Raw genomic sequence first — 20,368 nt, 5'->3', positions numbered from 1 at the left:
GTGTGTGTGTGTGGTGGTGGCAGTGGTTGTTGTTGTTGTTGTTGGTTGTTGTCGTTGTTGGTTTTTGTTGTTGTTGTTGGTTGTTATTGCTATTGGTTTTTGTTGCTGCTGCTGCTAACCATTGTTGTTGGTTGTTATTGCTACTGCTGTTGGTTGTTGTTGGTGCTGCTGCTGTTGGTTGTTGTCATTTGTTGTTGTTGCTGCTGTTGGTTGTTGTTGTTGTTGCTGCTAACTGCTGTTGTTGTTGTTGTTGCTGATTTGTACCAGGTGTGCTGCTTTTCAGGAACCTGCCAGGCGCGCTCAGACGGAGTCTCGCTCGGCATGTTGTGTTTGCCGGGGCCTAATGGGATTCCTTACTCGGTTAATGATGTTTACTATCTGGCGAGCGGTCCGAAGACGCTGGCGTGGCACACATTCACTGCTAATCCACTCAGAGGGGATTGGCTCTGCCGCTCCGCGGTGGGGCTAAAGACTAAATATAATGATCGGAGAGGGGTCAGGTGTTAGTGCAAAGGGGACAAGCTGTTCTAGAAAAGTGTTTTCTCTCCACGCCCGCCCTCTGCCCTAACGGGCCACGCTACGGCCTGACAGCCGGCCTGAGATGCTAGCAAACAACAACAACAAGGATAATGGTGGCAGTGGCCAAATAGTTGGAGACATCCTTGTTGGACGTGGTCTTCTGGTGTCTCAACTCGAGTGGACTGACTCACAGTGCAGCTGCCAGGTGTCCGGATTTGTGTAAATATCTGTGAAGATCTACTGCCTGAAACTGCACCCCCTAACTTTACCGGCCAATAAGGGTGCGCTCTTCCTCAGCCTGCTCAGTTAAAATGGTCTGGCGTTACTCGGCTGTGTAATTGTGCGTAATGTTCTTGTCGTGCAGAAGCTGCACAGCGAGCCCTGCAAAAGCAGTTTATCTGAATGGGTTGGACGGTCTTAAAATCATACGGAAACATCCCGTTTCAGGAATCCTTTACTCGTCAGGAAGTACGCGGGCTTGTTTATATCATGATTTAAGGAGGTTCGTCTTATTTTGAGAACCCTTACCTGGTGAAGTATGCAGATTATTTTTGCTTGATTTGGGGATTTTATTTTCTTACTTGAATATGCAAAATTTTGTCTCGATTTTCACATGGCTATTTTTTTTGTCGTGAAGCTTTTATACCCCGTTGTAAGCGAGAGCTGCGCTCCAGTGGGATACAAACAACCATTCCAGAAACTTCTCACAACCTCTGAAAACAGAGAACTGGCGTTTGCCGTTACATGCAGCGCATGCCTGAGTCCACAACACACAATAGGAATTTCAGGGAAGAGGTTATTATCCACAGCACCAGACGGCATCACAGGTCAGGGCTGTAAGACTATATTGGTATCAGCTAGTGGTACAGGGCGGCAGTTATCCGTTAATGACCATTTTCATCCATCTTTGCCATCATCATCATCATCGTCATCTCTCTCGGTGACAGTTATTACCCGGACGATGACGAGGACAGAAACCGTTGAGCTTATTCTTCGCCTTCCACGCAGGAAGGGAGCTGGGGGACTGGTAACTGAAACAAAAGAGACACGGGCTGGGCGAGAGCTGAGCGCTCGCTTTCTCACTTCACAGACCTCCGCTTCGTATTGATCCTCAGACACTTCCTGCCGGAAGGATTAATTGACTGGAGCCTCAAAGGGGTAGAGGCCACTTCAGCCTCCTCCTCATTAGCTGACCCCGCTCTCTCTCTCTGTCTGTCTGTCTCTCACTCCTCCTCTCTCTCGCCACCTCTGCCTCCCTCGCTGCGCCTCCATGTTTCATGCCCTTTCATGAGCAACACAACCCATCACGCTCTTCAGTCTTCCGGCTCACCTTTAAAAGGCGCGGCTCTGCACCCTGCAGGGGGAGCCTGAACGTTTTGCCCCTTTCGATAACAGAAGAAACTCATCGCACGATGACGCTCGCAACCGCCCCCCCCCCAAAAAAAAACACGGCCTCCTCCTCCGAGAGCATCATCGATGAGGGCTTCACATGTACACCACATTTAGACTTCAGAGGGGTGCGAGGGGGCGTGCCGGGCTGGGGGTTAAAAGAGGGGGGAGGGGGGAGGAATGCTTTGGAGTGGGTTTCCTTTGAAAGTATATAAAGCGGTTGAAATGGAGATTGGCCTCCTGGGGCAGTTTGGGGGATCTTTGAGAATCAACGTTGTCAGCAGGGCCTTGATAAGCCCCGTCCCTTGGTGTATATAAACCAGTACAACACTCTACTGAGGGCAAACTGCACACAGTCCTGGCCCTTGAAGGTCTCACAACTTTACTGCTCGTAGTGTAGAGAAAGGGGGACTTACTGGGTAGAGATATACTCTTTTTATACACGTGTGTGTGTAGTAGTAGTAGTGGGTAGTAGTATTTGAATGCCCCACCCTAATCTAAAACAAGCGATGGTGACTTGTCTTTACGAGACATACCAGGATCAGAAAATGGAGAGGGAATAAGCACAACAGAAACAGGGAATGACAGGAAGAGCGGGACTCCAACACACGCCCTGGCTTGTGAGGGATTTCATGTGACAAAATGGTAACCAGTTGAAATTCGGTGCACTAACTTTTGAACAGCAGCAGCGACGGGTAAGAGAGCTCCTCAATCTTTCTTTGACTCTCTTACAAACGGGCACCATTTACACACTGGTTGTGTGCCGACATGGTATCGACCGGTTTCTACATGGTGACGTGGCTCCAACACGGTGACGTGGCTCCAACACTACGGAATAATCGAAAAGTGGCAGCGTCGGCGTGTGAAGACAGGTTATCCCCACTTTCACGCAAAGCTGCTTCACACAGGTGAGAAGAAATTAGCAAGGGGTTACTTAGATGACCTGCCGACAAATATGAGTGTGTCTGTTTCTTGTGTCCCTCTGTACTTCAGGTTGCATCGCCCACAGAGTTGGCAGGAGATGGTGCATGATGCACGCAATGATGTCACCTGAGCCCCTCTGGGGCAGGGCCCAAGATAGCACAGTAAACCATACTATACACTGTAAACAACACAAAGGAACTAGGGACACAACACGAGGACAAAGGAAGTGTGGGCAGGAGTTGTTATTGTCTGTTAAAACCATTTTCCGTAGACTCGAATGTGCACTAGAGCACACAGCAGCTACATAGTTTACAGATTATATGAATTCCAACTGAAAATAATCTTTTGCATTTCAGTTGTACTTCTTGGGAGAGAGAGCCCCCCTCTGTTGCCCCCCCCCGAGTTCTCTTCCTATTTTTTCTCACTGTTAAAGGGTCTAAGGACAGGATAATGTGTTGCTGTAAAGCCCCTTGAGGCAAATTTGTAATACAAAATTGACTTGACTTGATGTTATAAAACTCACTAATTAAACCTCACATGCTTGCATTCAAATGACGAGCACGCAGGAATCTAGACGGTGTGGCATCATTCTAGTTTGCAAATAACTGATCTTAAAGAGGCGCCTTCGCGCTGCTTCCGAGCACGTTGTTTGAACTACAACCGAAAGGTAGGCGTGGCTTTGTCTGCTGTCACGTGATTCCGATGACGCGCGAGATTCCGATGGAGGGCGGAATGGACGAGATGCAGCTAGTTCAGCTCGAACTGCGCTAGTTTAGACGATATTGCGAGAGAAAGGTATAAACAGAAAGTAAGACATGTTGGACATGATCCTTACGTTATGAAGAGTGATTTTTTTTTGACGGTCACCGCACACGCGCCCGTTATCCGACTCCGCTCCTACCCGCCATCTGCAGTTCGTGACGTCATATACAAACAACCTAATTGGCTGCTGAAATTCAGGGCGGTCGCGTGGGTGTGGCCGGGGTGGGCTAACCCGCTTACCGCTTGCCGTAGAAAAAGGAGCGATCCATTGGCGACAGCCCCCCTTCCTGCTCTGTCGTCACTTTACCAAAATGAAAATGGCGAGCGACGAGACCACCGACAGCAGCTTTGGCGTTGAGGACGTGGAAGACGACTCCTCTTTCTCAGGGGAAGCTGACCACTCGCCTCACGAACACGTCGCTCAGCCAATACAGCCGCATTCCTTCGAGCCACAAGGCGGCGTCTCCGCTTTTATAGCGTCCCGCTGCGGACACGCCCTCTATTCGTGACGCAGCGAGTTCCCACGTTTCCGCCAAGCGGAAATAGGATTTCGACCGCCGAGATCTCTCGTCCGGCCATAAATGTGATTGTAAGGCTACCATTTGTCTCGTCGATCACATCCACGCTCCTTACATCAGTGTTTCTCAACCGGGGGTCCGCGGACCCCTAGTGGTCCGTGGTGTAATTGCAAGGGGTCCGTGAAAATAAAATATCTTTAAAAAAAAGATCCTATGACATTTATAGAAATAGGATTATTTTACTCAAATGTGACTGAGACCTTTATCTACCTAAACTATAAAGGGTAACAGGACTTTTTTCTCTAATTACATCTGTTTCACAAGTGTAATTTATTGTATTTTAATAAGAGATCTCGCTCCCGTTTGCATTGTTAAAAGTTACTGCATAAAAATTCTGTTGTTACATCTATCTGAAAGTTACTGAATACATATTCTGCTGTTACATATATCTGAAAGTTACTGAATACATATTCTGTTTTGTTACATATATCTGAAAGTTACTGAATACATATTCTGTTTTGTTACATATATCTGAAAGTTACTGCATAAGAATTCTGTTTTGTTAACTATATCTAAGTTACAACTGAAAGCTCTTGTTTTTGCCCCAAAGAGTGAATAAATGCTATAATGCAATTTAAAATGCAGTTTCTACTGTTTCTATCAAATTGCAACCCCCCTCCCCCAAGATCAGGTGGAGGGGTCCTCAGGGTAGATCAAAATTACGCAGGGGGTCCAGGACCCCAAAAAGGTTGAGAACCACTGCCTTACATCGGTTAACGACGGGAAAAGTCGGATTTTGATGCAGGTACCTCTTTAAACATAGTAAACTCCCCCATGGCTCGTGTGAGAAATGAGCATTAGCCACATCCGCTGTCATCTCCCATCTCCTGCTCTAGGCGAGGAGGTGGCAAAAGAAGATGGGGAGAAGGAGGAGGTCAGTCTCACACTCCCCCATGGGGGAGGGGGGCGCGAATGGAGTCCAACAGGGCCAGGGGGGGGGGGGCTCTAGGGCAAAAGAGACTGTTGAGTTTTCAGAATCCCGATTGGCTCATGTGGACGACTGATTTAACCGGATGACGTCAGGGCAAATCAGAGCGCTGGGGAGCATTCAACATGAGGCCACCTGACAGAGGAGGCCTGTTTCCATAGCAACACACACTGGGGATGGGGGCTGGGGGGGCAGCAGTGGGCAACCCGACTGCATGCAGAGACATGTAGGATAGGGAGACAGGGAGAGGGAGGGAGAAGGAGAAAGAGGGAGGGAGAAAGAGAGAGGGGGGGAGGGAGAAGGGGAGAGAGGGGGGGAGAGAGAGGGAGAGAAAGTATAGGTAGTTTCAAAGGGACATTGAGGGAGAAATGTTACTGAATGATTTATCCAACACTAAAATGAATGGTGAGCCCCCCCCCAACACACACCTCCCCCCTCTATCCACCCCGAGCCCTTTAGCGATCTTCGCTCAAACACACCCACCCACACACTCTTTGTATCCATGCAACAGTCTTAAGCAGTTTATGGTCTGAGGTACTTAGCAACACAAAGGAAGAAGAAAAAATGAATGGTGTGTTGCTTCAGACAGTGCAGTGAATGAGATTTTCACAGCAGCTGAGGAGTGAATGGGAAGAATGCTTTTGAATGGGTGGTGGGCGGTGGTGGTGGTGGAGGTGGGTGGGTGGGGGTACTGTAGCTACCTGCCAAGCACAAGTATCAGATTCTAATCAGAATTCATACGGAGGTTTTACATAATTCTTCTCAGAAGCAGGACTGTTATGCAGCCCAGAGTTTCCACTGAAAAAAACAAAACAAAAACTGGTTTCTTATTTCATTCATTCAGCAAACAGCACGGCGGGCTGAATTTAAGCCCCTTTGAGCGGCCGGTCGAGAAAGTTTGTTAGAGCGAACGGAAATGGGGTTTTTACCGCACAAGTGTGTTTCCCCCAGGGGCAGCACTCATATCTGAGACAAAATGATATGAAATCTTCTTTTGGGGTCATTCTTCACATCCAGTTAACATAAAAAAGCAGCTGTATGATCTATTTGGCTGTAACCACTACAGGAAACAGATTTTGTTCACATCTGTCGTTGTGTTGTGCTCCGAAGCGCACAGAAAATGCACGTTGAGCTCTGGCATCCGTCAGCCTTGGTAAGATGAGCTCAGGCGATCGGAGGTTTTCTATCGAAAGCCCAAAAAGTGGCCGATTCTAGACAGCAACGACAGAGAGTAAGGCGTTGGGGGGGGGGGGGGACTTAACAGGATCATACATGGGAGAGGAGAGAGAGAGAGAGACTTGACACAGATATCAGCGGCAGCCAGGGATGAGAATCAGCATGACTTCACTAAATAATTCAGATCCATTATAAAACAAAACTGGACTGCCCTCTGCTGAACGAACGCTGAAAACGAACACCGTCAACACTCGGCAAGAGGGCGGATGAGCGAGTTGTCCCCCGTCATTAAGTCATAACCGCTGAAGGGACGGGGATCCGCTCCTCCGGCAGGTCATCAAATATACAAAAGTTGACGATGAAAAATGAATCCCGTGAACCGCTGCTGCCGCCGTGCTGCTACAGACGACACCAACCTCAGACCACCCATTTAAAAATGGCCCATCCACAGCAGTAAAATTTAACATCAAGCCGCTAGGGTCACTTAAGACCTTTGTTATCCCAGATGGAGGTTGTTAATATTTATGGGGCTCGCGACGGGCAGCTGCAGGAGCTGAGACTGAGGCCGTGGGGCCGGGAGGGGTGGCGGTGGGTGAGGGTTGGAGATAGGAGGGGGCAAACTCATTGGCAGGTACAAAAAGGTGTGTGTGTGTGTGTATGTGCATTTGTGAGTGTGAGCTTGTACACGAATGACTGGGGTTAAAGGTGAATGGGGGCTCTGGGGGGGGGGGACGGTATAATGCTGTAAGTGTGCTGAAATAGCCAGGGGTCTGTTTTGACGGGGGGGGGGGGGGTAGGGGGTTTATTCTCATGAATAATGCAGTCTAATTCAGTCACACTGAGAGCCCGACAGCCAGCACTGGGACTGCTGATAAACCAACTCACTGGTAATCACATTCTTCCCCCGCTATCCACCCGTTTGTCAACCCCGACGTTAGTCAGACAGACCTCGCACAATCAGTTGACCTGCACCGCCAGGCGGACGACGGTGTGTTTTGTGTCAGACGCATCACAGCCCCTGCCACCCCTGCACACACCGACGCTTCGTGTCTATCCGCTGTCACCGTGCAAGCGCTCTAACAACGGCTATTTTGAGAAATCAATAAATAAAAGGAGAAAAAAAAATATTGCATATAGTTTATTTGGAGTATATTTTTGCAATGCCGGTCAAAAAAAAAAAAAAAAGGATGAAAGGAAAAGGTAGGCATGCACATTACATGTTATTTATCACCGACAGAGAAGGACACTTCCTTCCATAAGCAGTGATCATCAGCGCAATTTACGACCGCAAACTCACTGGGTGCCCAAAACCTACGGCGCCTCATCTGTCGGGCGAAGAGCGAACCGTCCCCTACGGACGAAGACCCCCAACTAGGGGAGCGCTACGGCAAGACGCAGGCTGTGTTTTTACTGCATATGGTCCGCTGGCCTCTTAAAGATACTGTTACGCCTATTTCAGTTAAACTAAAGAAAGGGGAAGCTTAGAGGAATAGAGAGTAGTAACTTGATTAGTTATATATATATACTATATATTAACCACTGTATATCTGACGTCCTTCATGGTAACCACTACTCAATAAAAGTGTGCTTTACTACCATTCTGTTAAATCAAACAGAATTTATAAGCTTAGCCCGTCACCAACAATGCAATTCAAACTCTTCCTTCGTTTCGTCAAAATCCCTTACTATATAACCACATGAAAACATAACCGGACCGGATTATTCAACCCTTCGGTGCAAGTTCGACTGAATCTGAAGGTTAAAGAAATATCTGATTGTCCTTTTAATATTAAACTAAAATCATCTTTCTATTAGAGAGAGAACCCTGTGTTACATTTATACTGGATTTTTTTTTTTTTAGTGTTACATTAAAGCTCAACCTGCTATTAAACATATGACGTCCCAAATCACCCCCTAGTGGAAAATATCAGCTACTGCAAGAACAATATCAAAGCTTTGGGGAAATTAGGTTAAATTCTTATTCAAGACTTAAGCGTTGTCCTCCTGCACTCCCTTTTTTTCTTTTTTTAGAAATGGGTGATACAGAGTCATTTCTTTCTATATGTTTGCCCTGAAAGGACCTTAAAACCATTATTCTGGAAGGCCCCCACTGGGATGCTTTTATACCAGTGAGGCTGGTTAGAGGTTGTCGCCATTCTCGTGGAAACGGTGAAGGTGGTCGGAATACCTGGGGGTGACGAACCACAAAAAGAGGAGAAATGAGTGCAAATTAAAGAGGGCTTTTTTTATATTTATATATATATATATATATATATATATATATATATATATATACCAGGCACTTCTATGTGATGGTCAACACAACTGGTATGACACATTACTCTCATATATAATGGAAGTCAGTGAGGAAACATGCAGACTCACTTCTTAGCACAGAACGCGGTGCAGTCTCTGCCGATGCTCTCGCTCCATGCGGTGTTGTACAACACCTGGGAAAGGAAAGAAAATCATGCGGAAAACAGTTCAAATCTGCTTTGTTGATGTCCAGCACATAAAACCATTACAGATGTGCGGGGAAGTCTTGGAGGTTGGAAGGACATACCAAGAAGACCAGGCAGTGCAGGAAAAGGGTGTAGAAGAAAGCAATGGTCCTGGCCATTTTGTTGGATAGAATCACGCGACCCTGAAATGCATTAGACAAGTTATAGCACTGACACAGCGCCGATGTGTGATGTGTGCGTTAGTGTGTTTCTGTGTGTGTGCGGGCGTGTGCATGAAGCTCACCAGACTGAGAGTAGCCTTATCCCAGGGGCTGAGGCTCTGGTATCTGCGTTGACGCTCCTGTATACAAGCAACGACATATACCCATAAGCTATTGTAAAAACACAGCCTGCAACTACGTATGTGGGTCAACATCAGTGGGAAAATGTGTTTGCACGTATGTTTGTTATCATGCCGAAGTTCGTTTTATGATCTGCTCCTCACTCGTTTGCTGAAGGAGGCAAATGGATCCAGTCTCTCCTCGTACTGGGATGAGTAACGCATCACCGTGTCATCAGGAGCTCCGGCCTACAGCGCAGAGACAAGACAGAATGAGTTCACACCAAGACCTCTTCCAACTGGAAATTGGGGCCTTTTTTTTTTTTAACACGATGACCTTTGACACATCCCTAAAAATGCTCCCCTCAAGCACACACAAACGCGCACAGGTGACTCACTCTGCCAGGGTAGCTCTGCAGAAACTTGATCTTCTCATACAGTTTGATGTTGTCTGCTCTCAGGCTGTCCAGCTCACTCTGCAGGGCCTGCATCGTCTGCTGCAGGGAGCGATTCTCCTAGAAGGGAGGTGGGGGGAAAAAAAGAAAAAAAAAGCACAAATGGATGAGAAATTGTGTCCGAGGGAAGAAAGAGAGGGCGACGCGTACAACTGTGACTCACAGCCTCCAGCTCCTGGTTGCGGGAACGGAATCTCTCCCTTTGGCTGGAGATGATGGAGAGCAGAGAGTCCATCTGGTTTTGAGGCAGCTCGGGGGAAGGCGGGGTACCCGGGGCTAGGGTGCAGTTAAAACAGCATGTTTAGATACACAATCTACATCACTCAAACACACACACACACACACACGCCTTGTCCTGGCACCTACCAGTAAACAGGGCGGTGGCCTCTTTGATGGGCTCGGGGATGTCGGCCATGTTACTGAGGTCCGACCCCTCCGCGTCGGGGCGAGGCAGGGAGGTCATGGACTGGACGGTGCTCAGGTCATGCTCCAGCTTCAGGATCAGCTCCTTCTGCTCCGCGCTGGTCCGCACCGCCGAGGAGAACTCCAGCTGCAGCTCCGCGTAGCGTCCTGCCAAGAGGAAGGAGAGGCTTGTTATTCAACTCCTCCGCGGCTCACAAAAGCGGCCCGTTTCAGACAGCAGCATTTCTTAACGAGTATTTCTGTACATGAAGCTCCGTGGCTATGGACCTCGGCATGCACCCCGACGACTTACCTATAAGCACCTCAAGGATCAGAAGTGGTCCCGTTTCCACAACACCACCCGCGCCCTTAGCGCGGCTGAAGGACGCGTTACCTTGGGATCTCTACACACACTCGCCTAGTCTCAGCCAATCTACATTTTCTCTCTTTCTCTGAGAACACCTCTCTGAGAATACAGTACTCAGCAGGACAAAAGCAAGCCCCCCCCCCCCCGGGATAACACTTCAGAGTATCACACTTTTCGAGCGACATCTGGCTAGCATGCCCGACAATGGCCCAAAATAAATAAACCAAATAAGAAATGTACCACACCACACTATTAGTATTTGTATAAAAGAGATTTACTTCAATTATCACACCTAGGGTGCAAGTGAATAATGATGATGAATCAAATGTCAATCATAACAAATACATTGTGAACGTTTCATACAGTGATATTGCTTTTCAATGTCGTAGAGGGGACTGTTTTACAGTGCTGCGAACATACATCATGATATCTTTAGTAAATAGAAAGAAACAATGATACATATGGGAAATGAAAAGTTGGGGGGGGGGGAAGACCCTCCCCAAGGACAAAAAGTATCTCAAGGGGTGACAGAAGTGCTCGGGGTGGGGGGGGGGTCGACTTTCAAAAAACATCTTAACCATCCCTTTACAGTCATGCAGCCTTTTGTACGACGACACACGCGTAAAACGCACACACGCTCACAAACAGACAACACGAACGAAACCAACGAAAACAACAACAGTGGGGAAAAGTTATGAGTTATTACTTCCATTATTGTTGATGACTGGCTGGAACTTATCTTAAAAAAAAACAACACAACAGAAACAAAACAAAACGCGGAACTTGCTAAAGCCTCAACAAGCATCTTAAAGCTTTCCAAAGGGGGGTGGGGGGGGTCAAAGGTCTCCCCCGAGTCATTTGGTTATCAGACTACACTGTGGTGTTAAGCTACGGGGCGAAGAACTGAAGCGGTGACGCTTGCTGACAAAACCAAACAAAAAATCAGTAAAAAAAAAAAAAATCATCAGCATCCTTTCAACGGAAGTGGATAACTATTGTCACTATTTGGCTTTTCGCTTCCTCCTTAAACCTAAACTAGCTTCTTTCCTCTCTCTCTCCCTCTCGTTGGAGATTTGATCTCGGAACCCTAGTCACATACACTGCTACCCTAGAGACAGTTAAGCAGAACTGAAGAGGTCGGTGGGGGGGTGGGAGGAAATGGTTTAAGACTCGTAAATCAGCTGTAGCCAATGTAAAAGGGGGGGGGACTACACAAAGCACACAGTCAGGGGAGGCGTTAAGGGGTGAGTGTATTGTGCTGTACTATGTGTGTATGTATTACTCAGTGTGCTCTGCATACAGCACCATTGATTCGGAAAGTGTTTCCTTACAAAAACCCACTTCATAAGATATATTCTAAAAGTATTACAAAAACATCTGAGGTTCATCTCTCTCTCGCGCTCTCTCTCTCGCTCTCTTTTTTTTTCTTTTTTTTTCTTCCTGAATATGGTGACCAGTGCTGCTGTTCGGGCTCCCATTACAACTAACACGTCAAATGATAACCACTACTTCGACATGATCATACAGTAAAGCTTTACAACTTCAGAAAAAACATGATATGATATACAGCATCTGTTACACCTTTACAATGTTCATCAACAGTGTATAGAATCATCTGATTTAAATTTGTAGAAAAATATCTGTGGATCATGGAAAAGTCCTGAATCGTCCCTTCTCCTCCTCCTCCTCCTCCTCCTCCTCCTCCTCCTCCTCCGGCCTTCAAACAAAAGCAGAGCATAACCGTGACGTCGGGTTACTTAGCGACTCGGTCGACTTGTATTTACAGGTCTTCTTTTTTTTCCTTTTTTTTTTCTTTTCTCCAAACGAGCATCGTAACTGGCACGACAACCAAATCGATATCTGTAGTGCCATTAATGTCACAGCAAACCTGACGCACAACAGGAAAAAAAAAATACAAAATGCCCCTATGAGTAAATTCAGTGTTATTACAGTGTATGCTGCGTCCGCATGCTTTCTCCTTCATTCCATGCTCTGGCCATTCGCTACTAGTTCCGTGGAGAGCGCCGCCGCCGTCAGCACGTGTCGCGGGGAAACGGAAGAGAGCTCTCGTTTGACTTTCGACACGCGGCCCCAAAAGCGGCGCGCCGCTCTGAAGGACGCCCCCCACCCCCGAGTTTAAAGAGGGCTGCACCCGCCGCATCCTCTCACCCCCCCAACCCCCCCCCCCACGCCACCCCCCACCCCCTTCACTCTACGCCCTCTCTGAGAGCGCCACTGCCGGGCTTAGAAGTACCATCTTACGGGGGGGGGGTATGAGAAGGATAGAAGTTGTCTCGGTGTCAGATTTCAGACTAACAAAAATACACAACAGCGACTCCACACACGCCTTATTTGAAGCATGTCTCAGATGACGTCACTAGTTCAGTGCCCTGCCTGGCAGTTTAAAAGGCACGAATCTGATGATCTCACGCGGTCCGGGCGAGCTCGCGGATCCGGCTATAAAACGGGCTAAAGGTTAAGGGCTTATTCTTAACGGTAGCTAATCAATCCGGATGGAACGCGGCCGCGCGGCCGGCCGCGCGCGGTCCGAGCGGGGCCCTTTAAGTCTCCGCGGATGAGGCGTCTCACAGCCGCCGTTATAAAGGCTGTGGCGACGGTCTCCCGGACAACCCCCCCCCCGAATTCGCTACATTTTTCCGATGGCCGTACGGTCACTCCATCCCACTTCTGACACCAATGTAGCGAATTCGGGGGACAACGCAACCACAGGAACTGCCGCGGCCGGGACGCGAACACGTGGCTCCCGCTCCGCAAGCGACAACGTTAACCAGTCGACCAAAGGGTCCGACCCGCTAGTCAAGGACCAGCGCGTCTTCTTATCCATGCACGCTACACTAGCATTTGTGTGAGGACGGCGACGCCCTTCCCCGTCGCCTCCGTCAGCGGGGGTTTGGGGAGGTGCTCCTTACCCCACGCGACGGTCCGAGCACACGACGCCGCCGTGCTGCTGTAAAGCCCCCCGAGGCAGGCGTTGTCACTTGTGAAACCGGGCCACGCGAATAAAACGGACTCGGCTTGTTGGCGGCGCAGCCCGGCTGGGCGCTGCTGGAGAGGACGACACCCCTGCTATGCCGCCTTCCGTTTAGTGTTGGGGACGTGGATCAAGAGTGTTGTCGGTTCAGAACCACTGTTTGTTTGTTTTGTTTTTTAAAAGGCATACGTTCCCCAGAGATCCCGGGAGCGCGCTATGTTTAGTGTTTTTTTGTTTGTTTTACAGACCCTGTCCAGGGCTAGACTTCGATCAAGACCCTAATAAGTGCTTTGTTCTGGACTGCGATATAGATTATGCATAATCATAGACTGGCTATCTCCGTTCGATCTGGCGTAAGCACGCCTGCTAGCTGGTAGGATTCTCTAATCTCAATTTGGCAGATATGACTTCTTTCAAGTTTGCGTTCTCAAGTTATTTCGTTTGACCCATTTTGACGCACGTGTACGAGCTAACTAGCCAAGAGCGCGGCCCTGTAGCGCCCCCTCCCCCCTCACGTTCTCGCGCGAGAGGGGGGGGGGGGGCTCGTCTTAAGAACGCGGCGGGCTCTCTCGCGCCATCGCGGACATCAGGCTTGCCGAAGACACGTCGGAGCGGGGGGGGGGGGGGGGGGGACAGAATGAGAGACGCGATCGAACACGCAGATGACCTTGATATGTCCTTTGATTTCTCTAGCTAGCAAGTTTAAGAGCATAAATGTCGTGGTAAAAAGCTTTATGCTGCTGGGAGCATGTACTGTAGCAAACACATTTCTCAAAGCTATTGAACTGACACTAAACTTTAGGATTCATGAATATACAAACAAATGAGAACTAGTACATCTTTGTAAATAATAACCAATACTGCCGGCAGTCTATATGTCTAATAAAAATGTTACTTGCCCTCAGGAACAGTATAATCCCTTACAAAATAGACAACTCAAATGATAAGACATTAAATGAAAAATACAGCACCTATAAATAAGCAGAATAAAATCCAAACTATAAATGCAAAATAGCAATAAAACCAAGCTACAGTAAATCATAGTATTACACTACTTTGTGAGAAGATTAATGTAATGGTAACTCATCAAACAGCTCAAAGAAGTGGGTGGCAGTTGTGCACTAGTAGTGTGTGCAAGAAGATATGAAATATGACCCCACTCGTCTGACACATTAAACGCTCCTCCATCACACGCTCTCCTTCACAAGCATGTACGGGCGCACACAGGCGCCCGCGTCCGCACACAAACACAAAATACACGCGCGCACGCACACGCACAGGGGAGGCAGTGGGCTGACAGGCACTGAGGGCTTGTGTGGGAGAGGGAGGAGGTGATATGCCTTATAATATTTAGTGTATACAGTAGAATTCAATGCAAAAGACTTACATCCCTGGGTACAGGACAGACTGGAGAAGATGGGTACCGCTCAGGCCAGGGTTAGGGCTAATTCACTTTTAATTCCAAATCAGCGCAACAAAATTGGAATTCGTTGGCAAAAAAATTGGCCGATTTCTATTTATTCGTTTATTTAAGAGCATCCCTGTACGTCAGAATCTTCTTTTTTTTTTTCCCCCCGGACTAAACTATTCGAATTTAAAAGGGAATCCGTTATCAAAATCCGATTCCAAAGTGAACTGACCTCAACCCCGACTCACACACACACACACACACGCGCGCAAAACACACACATGCAGGCATGTACCAACACACGCAATCTCTCAAACAGACACACACACACGCTCACATAGTCTTCCTGATTTGGCCTATAAAAAGATGTGTTGTGAAGAGAGAAAATTTGTCGGGTGGCACGGACAAAAAAAAGAAAAAATCCGGCAGTTCCGATGCCGGATTTCACCGTGGTGCGCGCAACCTTAAAAACAAGAGACACGTACAGTATAATCAACATGTCAGACAGCTACAGTACTATGTGGTTTCATCACATCGCATTTCAACAACGCAACACCATTTCTTTCTAATGTGTGTGTGTGTGTGTTTTCAAACAGTAACTCATCATTCTCTTTTGTTGTTTGCTGTTCGTATCTTGTACTAATTAAAAATGCTTCCTAAAATTCCCTATTTTGTACTCTTTAGAGTCAATAGACTGTGCAATCTCTTATTGGCAACCGAATTGCTGTATCAAAAAAGAGAGAGATCATCCTTCATCCTTAAAGGAAGTGCTTGAGGAGACAGAAAAAGGGTTCCTTCCTTCCTTCCTCTTCAGATGGGTGCATGTGTTTGTGAAGAATTGAGCGATCCTTCTGGCCATCACATGGCTGTCAGCAGGATAGGATACAGGAAATAACAGGTCAAAGTTCGTCTTTCTTAGATCAGTAACCATGGCAGCGTGGGCCGACACGGTTTTTTTGTTTGTTTGTTGTTTTGTTTTTTTTTTGACCGCTCTCTTACGGAGAGCGGAGGAGTGAGATTTAAAAAAAAAAACCATGCTGCCTCTGAGGAGAGAACACACGAACCCGTTTGGGCATGTACACATACGCGTGCACACCGACACAACCCCAGACACACGAACACACAGGCACGCACGCACACACGCAGTGAGTGAAAAAAGGCAAAGGGTTTGTAACAGTCACTCTACAGTGTGAAAAAAATGAGGCGTCTCACTGTGTGAGGGAAGGTTTGTGGACACTTGGGAGGTGAGAAGAGCGGAAAAAAAATTCTCCTTTAAGAAAGTGAGAGTTCTCGTCAGAGAGTTCCTGTCTCTATCTATCATCTATCAGCGTCTATCACTGTGAGAGCTGCTGTGTCAGGCCTTGCCTGTCTTACTGAGTCCAGGTTTCAACCCAAGCTGTGGGTCTGACCCCAGCTCAGGACTAACCAGTCCGGTGCACCAGTGGCTGGTGATAGGGGGGAGGTACAGCAGGGCCAGAGGCCAGCAGGACGGCTAAGTGCTTTTCTCAGTACAAAAAAACAAAACAAAAAACAACTCAGTTTAAAAAAAAAAAAAAAACTTAAACAAAACACAAGAAACCCTTTTAGGTCTCTTATTTTGTTCTTCTTCGTATTCAGTATATCTTTTTTTAAGGTTTTTGCCAACCACTCTTTGTTTCTTTCCTCTTTCGGGAAAGCTTTTGCGTGTTACAAAAATGGCTGCTGAGCTTGACTTTGGCTGCACCCACTCTCCGATCGTGACAGAGCAGGAGGGGTCCAAGTTTAGAGGTTGTGAGGTTATGAGACAAGAGGGATGGAGGGATGGTCGGTGGGAGCTAGAACTCCCACTCTGAAGGGTCCTCTTTGCTAGCAGCCTTCTCCAGCCTGTGGATGATGTTATTAAGGTTGGCTGCTTTCTTCTTCCGCAGATTGTTGTCCCTGGGGTTTCTGGCAGGACCAGAAGGTGGGATGTTATTACTGGGGGCAGAGCCACTGGAGGATGCCTCTGCTAGACTGAAGAGCCCCAAGCCGCCCTGCCCACAGCTGGAGCCCGGCCCAGCTAAGCCTGAGGTGTCTATCTGGGCAGGGGAATTATTAGAGGCCCCTGCCTCAGAATCGGCCTCCATGTCCTTGCATGCTCCTCTGTGTTCCTCCAGACCAGTGGACAGCCCCTGGCGTGTCTCCACCGTGCCATCAGATTCTGTCCCATCACAGCTGTCCCCTTCCCCGGATTTGGGCCCACGAAGAGATGGGGAGCCCCCCTCACTACCAGGCCCTCCTCCGCCAGCTGCCTGGATCTCCTCTATGAAGAGCTCTCGTCGGATACGTGACCTACATAGGGATACATGACCAATATTAGACTACTCAGAACATGTAACCGGTTTCACTTAGACCTGACACACGGCAGTGAAAAAAAAAATCTACCGAAAGTTATCAATTCAATTCATTTATCAAATTCATATATTCTATTCCTAACAAAATGTCAAATCATGATCGTAAAATAAATCATCAAGAGAAGGCAGAAAGCCCTCTCATGTATTTGTGTTTATGCATGTTCAATTATCCAGGTAAGAAAATCACAGGAAGTTGAATCAGTTCATCTGGGCACATCGTTTATTGGGAGAAACGTTTCATCACTCATCTAAGTGACCTCTTCAGTCTCAACTGACTGCAGGTATCCCCACTTTTGTAAAAAACACAGCGGCATAACGACCAAAACCAACGATAGGTTTCATATGCAAATTGCCATGACCATTAACTTTACAGTTACAATAGCAATGTGTACTATTCACAGAGGATTGGGGAATGGTTGCAAACACAGCATTGTAAGATGGCGATAGATCTACTCTTAGGCCCCTCCCTCAGTTCAGGGATGGTCGTTCCCTCTTCACATAGATGGCCTCTCTGACTCCCCGTTCAAACCAGCGTTCCTCCCTATCAAGGATGTGCACATCCTCATCCTTGAAAAAGTGACCACTGGCCTGTAGATGGTGTAGACTGCGAAGTCTTGGCCTGACACGTCAGCTCTTGTGTTGTGCCATCCTCTTGGCCAATGTCTGTTTGGATTCCCTGATTTACAAGTCACGGCAATCCTCTCGTCACTTAACAGCATACACTATATTGCTCTGTTTGTGCCAGGCGACCCAATCCTTGGGGTGGACCAATTTCTGGCGCAGTGTGTTTTGAGTTTTGAAAGCAACTGAGATGCGATGTTTGGAAAATAGGCATCTCAACTGTTCCGAAACCCCCACTTCATAAGGAATCACCACTGGTTTACGCTTAGGCAGCCGTTGTCCTTCTCCTCTCCTCGATTGGCTGTTGCACTGTTTGGGCGTCTTCCTGGCTTTGACAAACCTTTAAGACTGACCAAGTGTGTCGTCTGCTCGTGAAGCTGTGTCTTCAGTCCATGTACTTCACATACAGGGGGCAGTACTATAGGCAGAAGCATGGGTGTGCTACGGGTTCCCCAGTTTCACCTATATTGGCCAACTTGTATATGGAAGAAGTGGAAAAGTGGGCTCTGATGTCCTATCCAGGGGCACCACCTAGCCATTGGGTAAGATTTGTGGATGACACCTGGGTTAAAATTAAATTTCAGGACGTACCACATTTCACCCACCACATTAACTCTGTGTACAACCACATCACGTTCACCAGGGAGGATGTGAAAAATGACAGGTTAGCCTTCTTAGACTGTGAAATTGCAATTGGTGATGGGGGACATTTGATTGTTGATGTTTACCGTAAACCAACACATACTGATCAGTACTTAAGGTTTGACTCTCATCATCAACTGGAGCACAAACTAGGAGTCATCAGGACGCTGTACCACCGAGCTCACAATGTCCCCACCGACACAGTGGCTGGGGAAGGGAAGAAATCCCACATTAAATAGGCCCTGGTGAAGTGTGGTTATCCTAACTGGGCGTTTGTCAAAGCCAAGAAGACAATTTGCATATGAAAACAATCGTTGTTTTCAGTCATTTATGCAACCGTATTGTTTATAAGGGGGGGTGATACCGGCAGTCGGTTGAGACTGAAGAGGTCACTTTTGCCCCTTTTCCACTACATGGTACCAGCTCAACTCGACTCAACTCGCCCTTTTTTCGTTTTCCATTACTGGAAAGTACCAGCATTTTGGTAACTGTTACCACTTTTCTGGTACCGCCTGTCGAGGTTCCAAAAAAACTGGAGCGGGTACCAAAAACCTACCCTGAGGGGGTACTGTTACCGTAATGGAAAACGACACAGAAGCAAGTCGAGTCGAGCCGGTACCATGTAGTGGAAAGGGGATTTTACATGAGTGATGAACTGTTTCTCTCAATAAATCTTGTGTCCAGATGAACTGATTCAACTTTGTGTGAGGATCTCTCATTTATCGTTTTCATTCGTGACATAATTTCCATTCATTCTCACAACAGAATATATTTTTTAAGACTTAACAACTTCATGAACTTTACGAGAACTGTCAATTCTGAGACAATAAGGCTTAACAAAGGGAAGATTATTTTCAGATGGAAGTGTAATCTACCATAGGTTAAATCAAATTTACGTAAGTGACAGAGCTTAAGTAAACTTGCCTAAAATGTAATCTCATATTAAATATCTCATGAAGAGGTCTTTTATCACCAAATTTTGAACTCAACCACTGGAGTGCATCATGATGAATTTCCCTCCCCCACAGAGTCGTAGTATCCCTCCATGCTGACCTGTAATTGTGGAACCAGTTTATAACAGTGCTGGTCTTCAGGTTGAGCTGGGAGGCCAGCTCCTCAATGGTCTTAGGGGAGGGATAGGGCTTCTGCTGGTAGGCCTTCTTCAAGGCCTCCTTTTCCTCTGGGCCCAGCACCACCCTTGGTTTCTTCAGCTGCTGCTGCTGTCCAGGGCTCTGGGAGCCCTGTATAAAATCTGGCCCTGCTAGCCCACTGTCCATAGAATGGCCATCGCTGAAAGAGCTCAGCCGCCGCTTCATGTAGGCTGGGTATTGAAAAGAAAAACAAAAGGCAAAGTCAGCATTCAACAAACAGCACTAGTGGATCATAAAAAACAAGACAAACTTTTTTTGGAATCAATATTAAACATACATATTACATACAAGTTACCTCAAAGAATATAGTAATAATAAGACATTTAATAATTGGACGAAATATGTATGATACTAAGAGCATCAGCACACACAATAACCAGCAGATGGTGCTGTAGCCTCACTCTGGCCCACCAAATATTAAAACACCTCTCCCAGGGAAATAAAATCATTACTGTCCACTCTCCAGGCAACCACAGCTCATGGCAGTCTTGCATGTAGTTGACATTCTTTAAACCCAAATACATGCTGCTAAAGATAATACTGTTACAGGGGAAAGCCCTCAGAGCAAGGTTAGACCACTCTGAAAGTTGTGCGCTGCCTCCCAGGTTTAAACAACAGGGGTGAGAGGTCAAATATGGCTTCACTAGGATAGGTCTATGCCTCTCCTCTAGGCTCTGCTATTGGCTGGGACTGTTCTCAGTGCTCTTTGGATAAATTATTCATGGGTCAGTGAACTCAAATGAATTTGAATGAAATAAATGCCCCCTAGATACTAGTATAAGGTCAGTTATGTTTTTTTGTCCTTGTGCCTAGTTTGTGATATCAGGGGGGTAAAGTGATCCTGGATGCTCATGCCTATTGGCAGACTCAAACATGTGTACTCGATCCCTGCTCGAGGAGA

At 47.2% G+C, this 20,368-nt stretch overlaps 1 protein-coding gene across 2 annotated transcripts in view; it reads right to left on the bottom strand.

The window, feature by feature from the left end:
• Window positions 1–5,281: 5,281 nt before the first annotated feature.
• cux1b (cut-like homeobox 1b) overlaps window positions 5,282–20,368 on the bottom strand; it is a 72,599-nt gene continuing 57,512 nt past the window's right edge. The window contains exons 15-23 of one of the 2 annotated variants that reach the window (XM_056283072.1): window positions 9,879–10,082; window positions 9,676–9,788; window positions 9,456–9,572; window positions 9,223–9,306; window positions 9,022–9,078; window positions 8,840–8,920; window positions 8,662–8,726; window positions 8,404–8,464; window positions 5,282–5,310 (exon numbers count right to left, since the gene is read on the bottom strand). In XM_056283072.1, the coding sequence (XP_056139047.1) occupies window positions 8,416–8,464; window positions 8,662–8,726; window positions 8,840–8,920; window positions 9,022–9,078; window positions 9,223–9,306; window positions 9,456–9,572; window positions 9,676–9,788; window positions 9,879–10,082 (770 nt within the window). In that variant the 3' untranslated portion in view covers window positions 5,282–5,310; window positions 8,404–8,415. Of the gene's footprint in view, window positions 5,311–7,409; window positions 8,465–8,661; window positions 8,727–8,839; window positions 8,921–9,021; window positions 9,079–9,222; window positions 9,307–9,455; window positions 9,573–9,675; window positions 9,789–9,878; window positions 10,083–20,368 lie in introns of those variants that run through there. The other variant, XM_056283071.1, reaches the window with a different exon arrangement.

Source organism: Lampris incognitus, chromosome 7 (genome assembly GCF_029633865.1).
Source record: "Lampris incognitus isolate fLamInc1 chromosome 7, fLamInc1.hap2, whole genome shotgun sequence".
NCBI classification, from domain to species: Eukaryota; Metazoa; Chordata; class Actinopteri; order Lampriformes; family Lampridae; genus Lampris; species Lampris incognitus.
The sequence above is the reverse complement of the archived record's forward strand: the minus strand, read 5'-3'. Positions and strand labels throughout refer to the sequence as shown.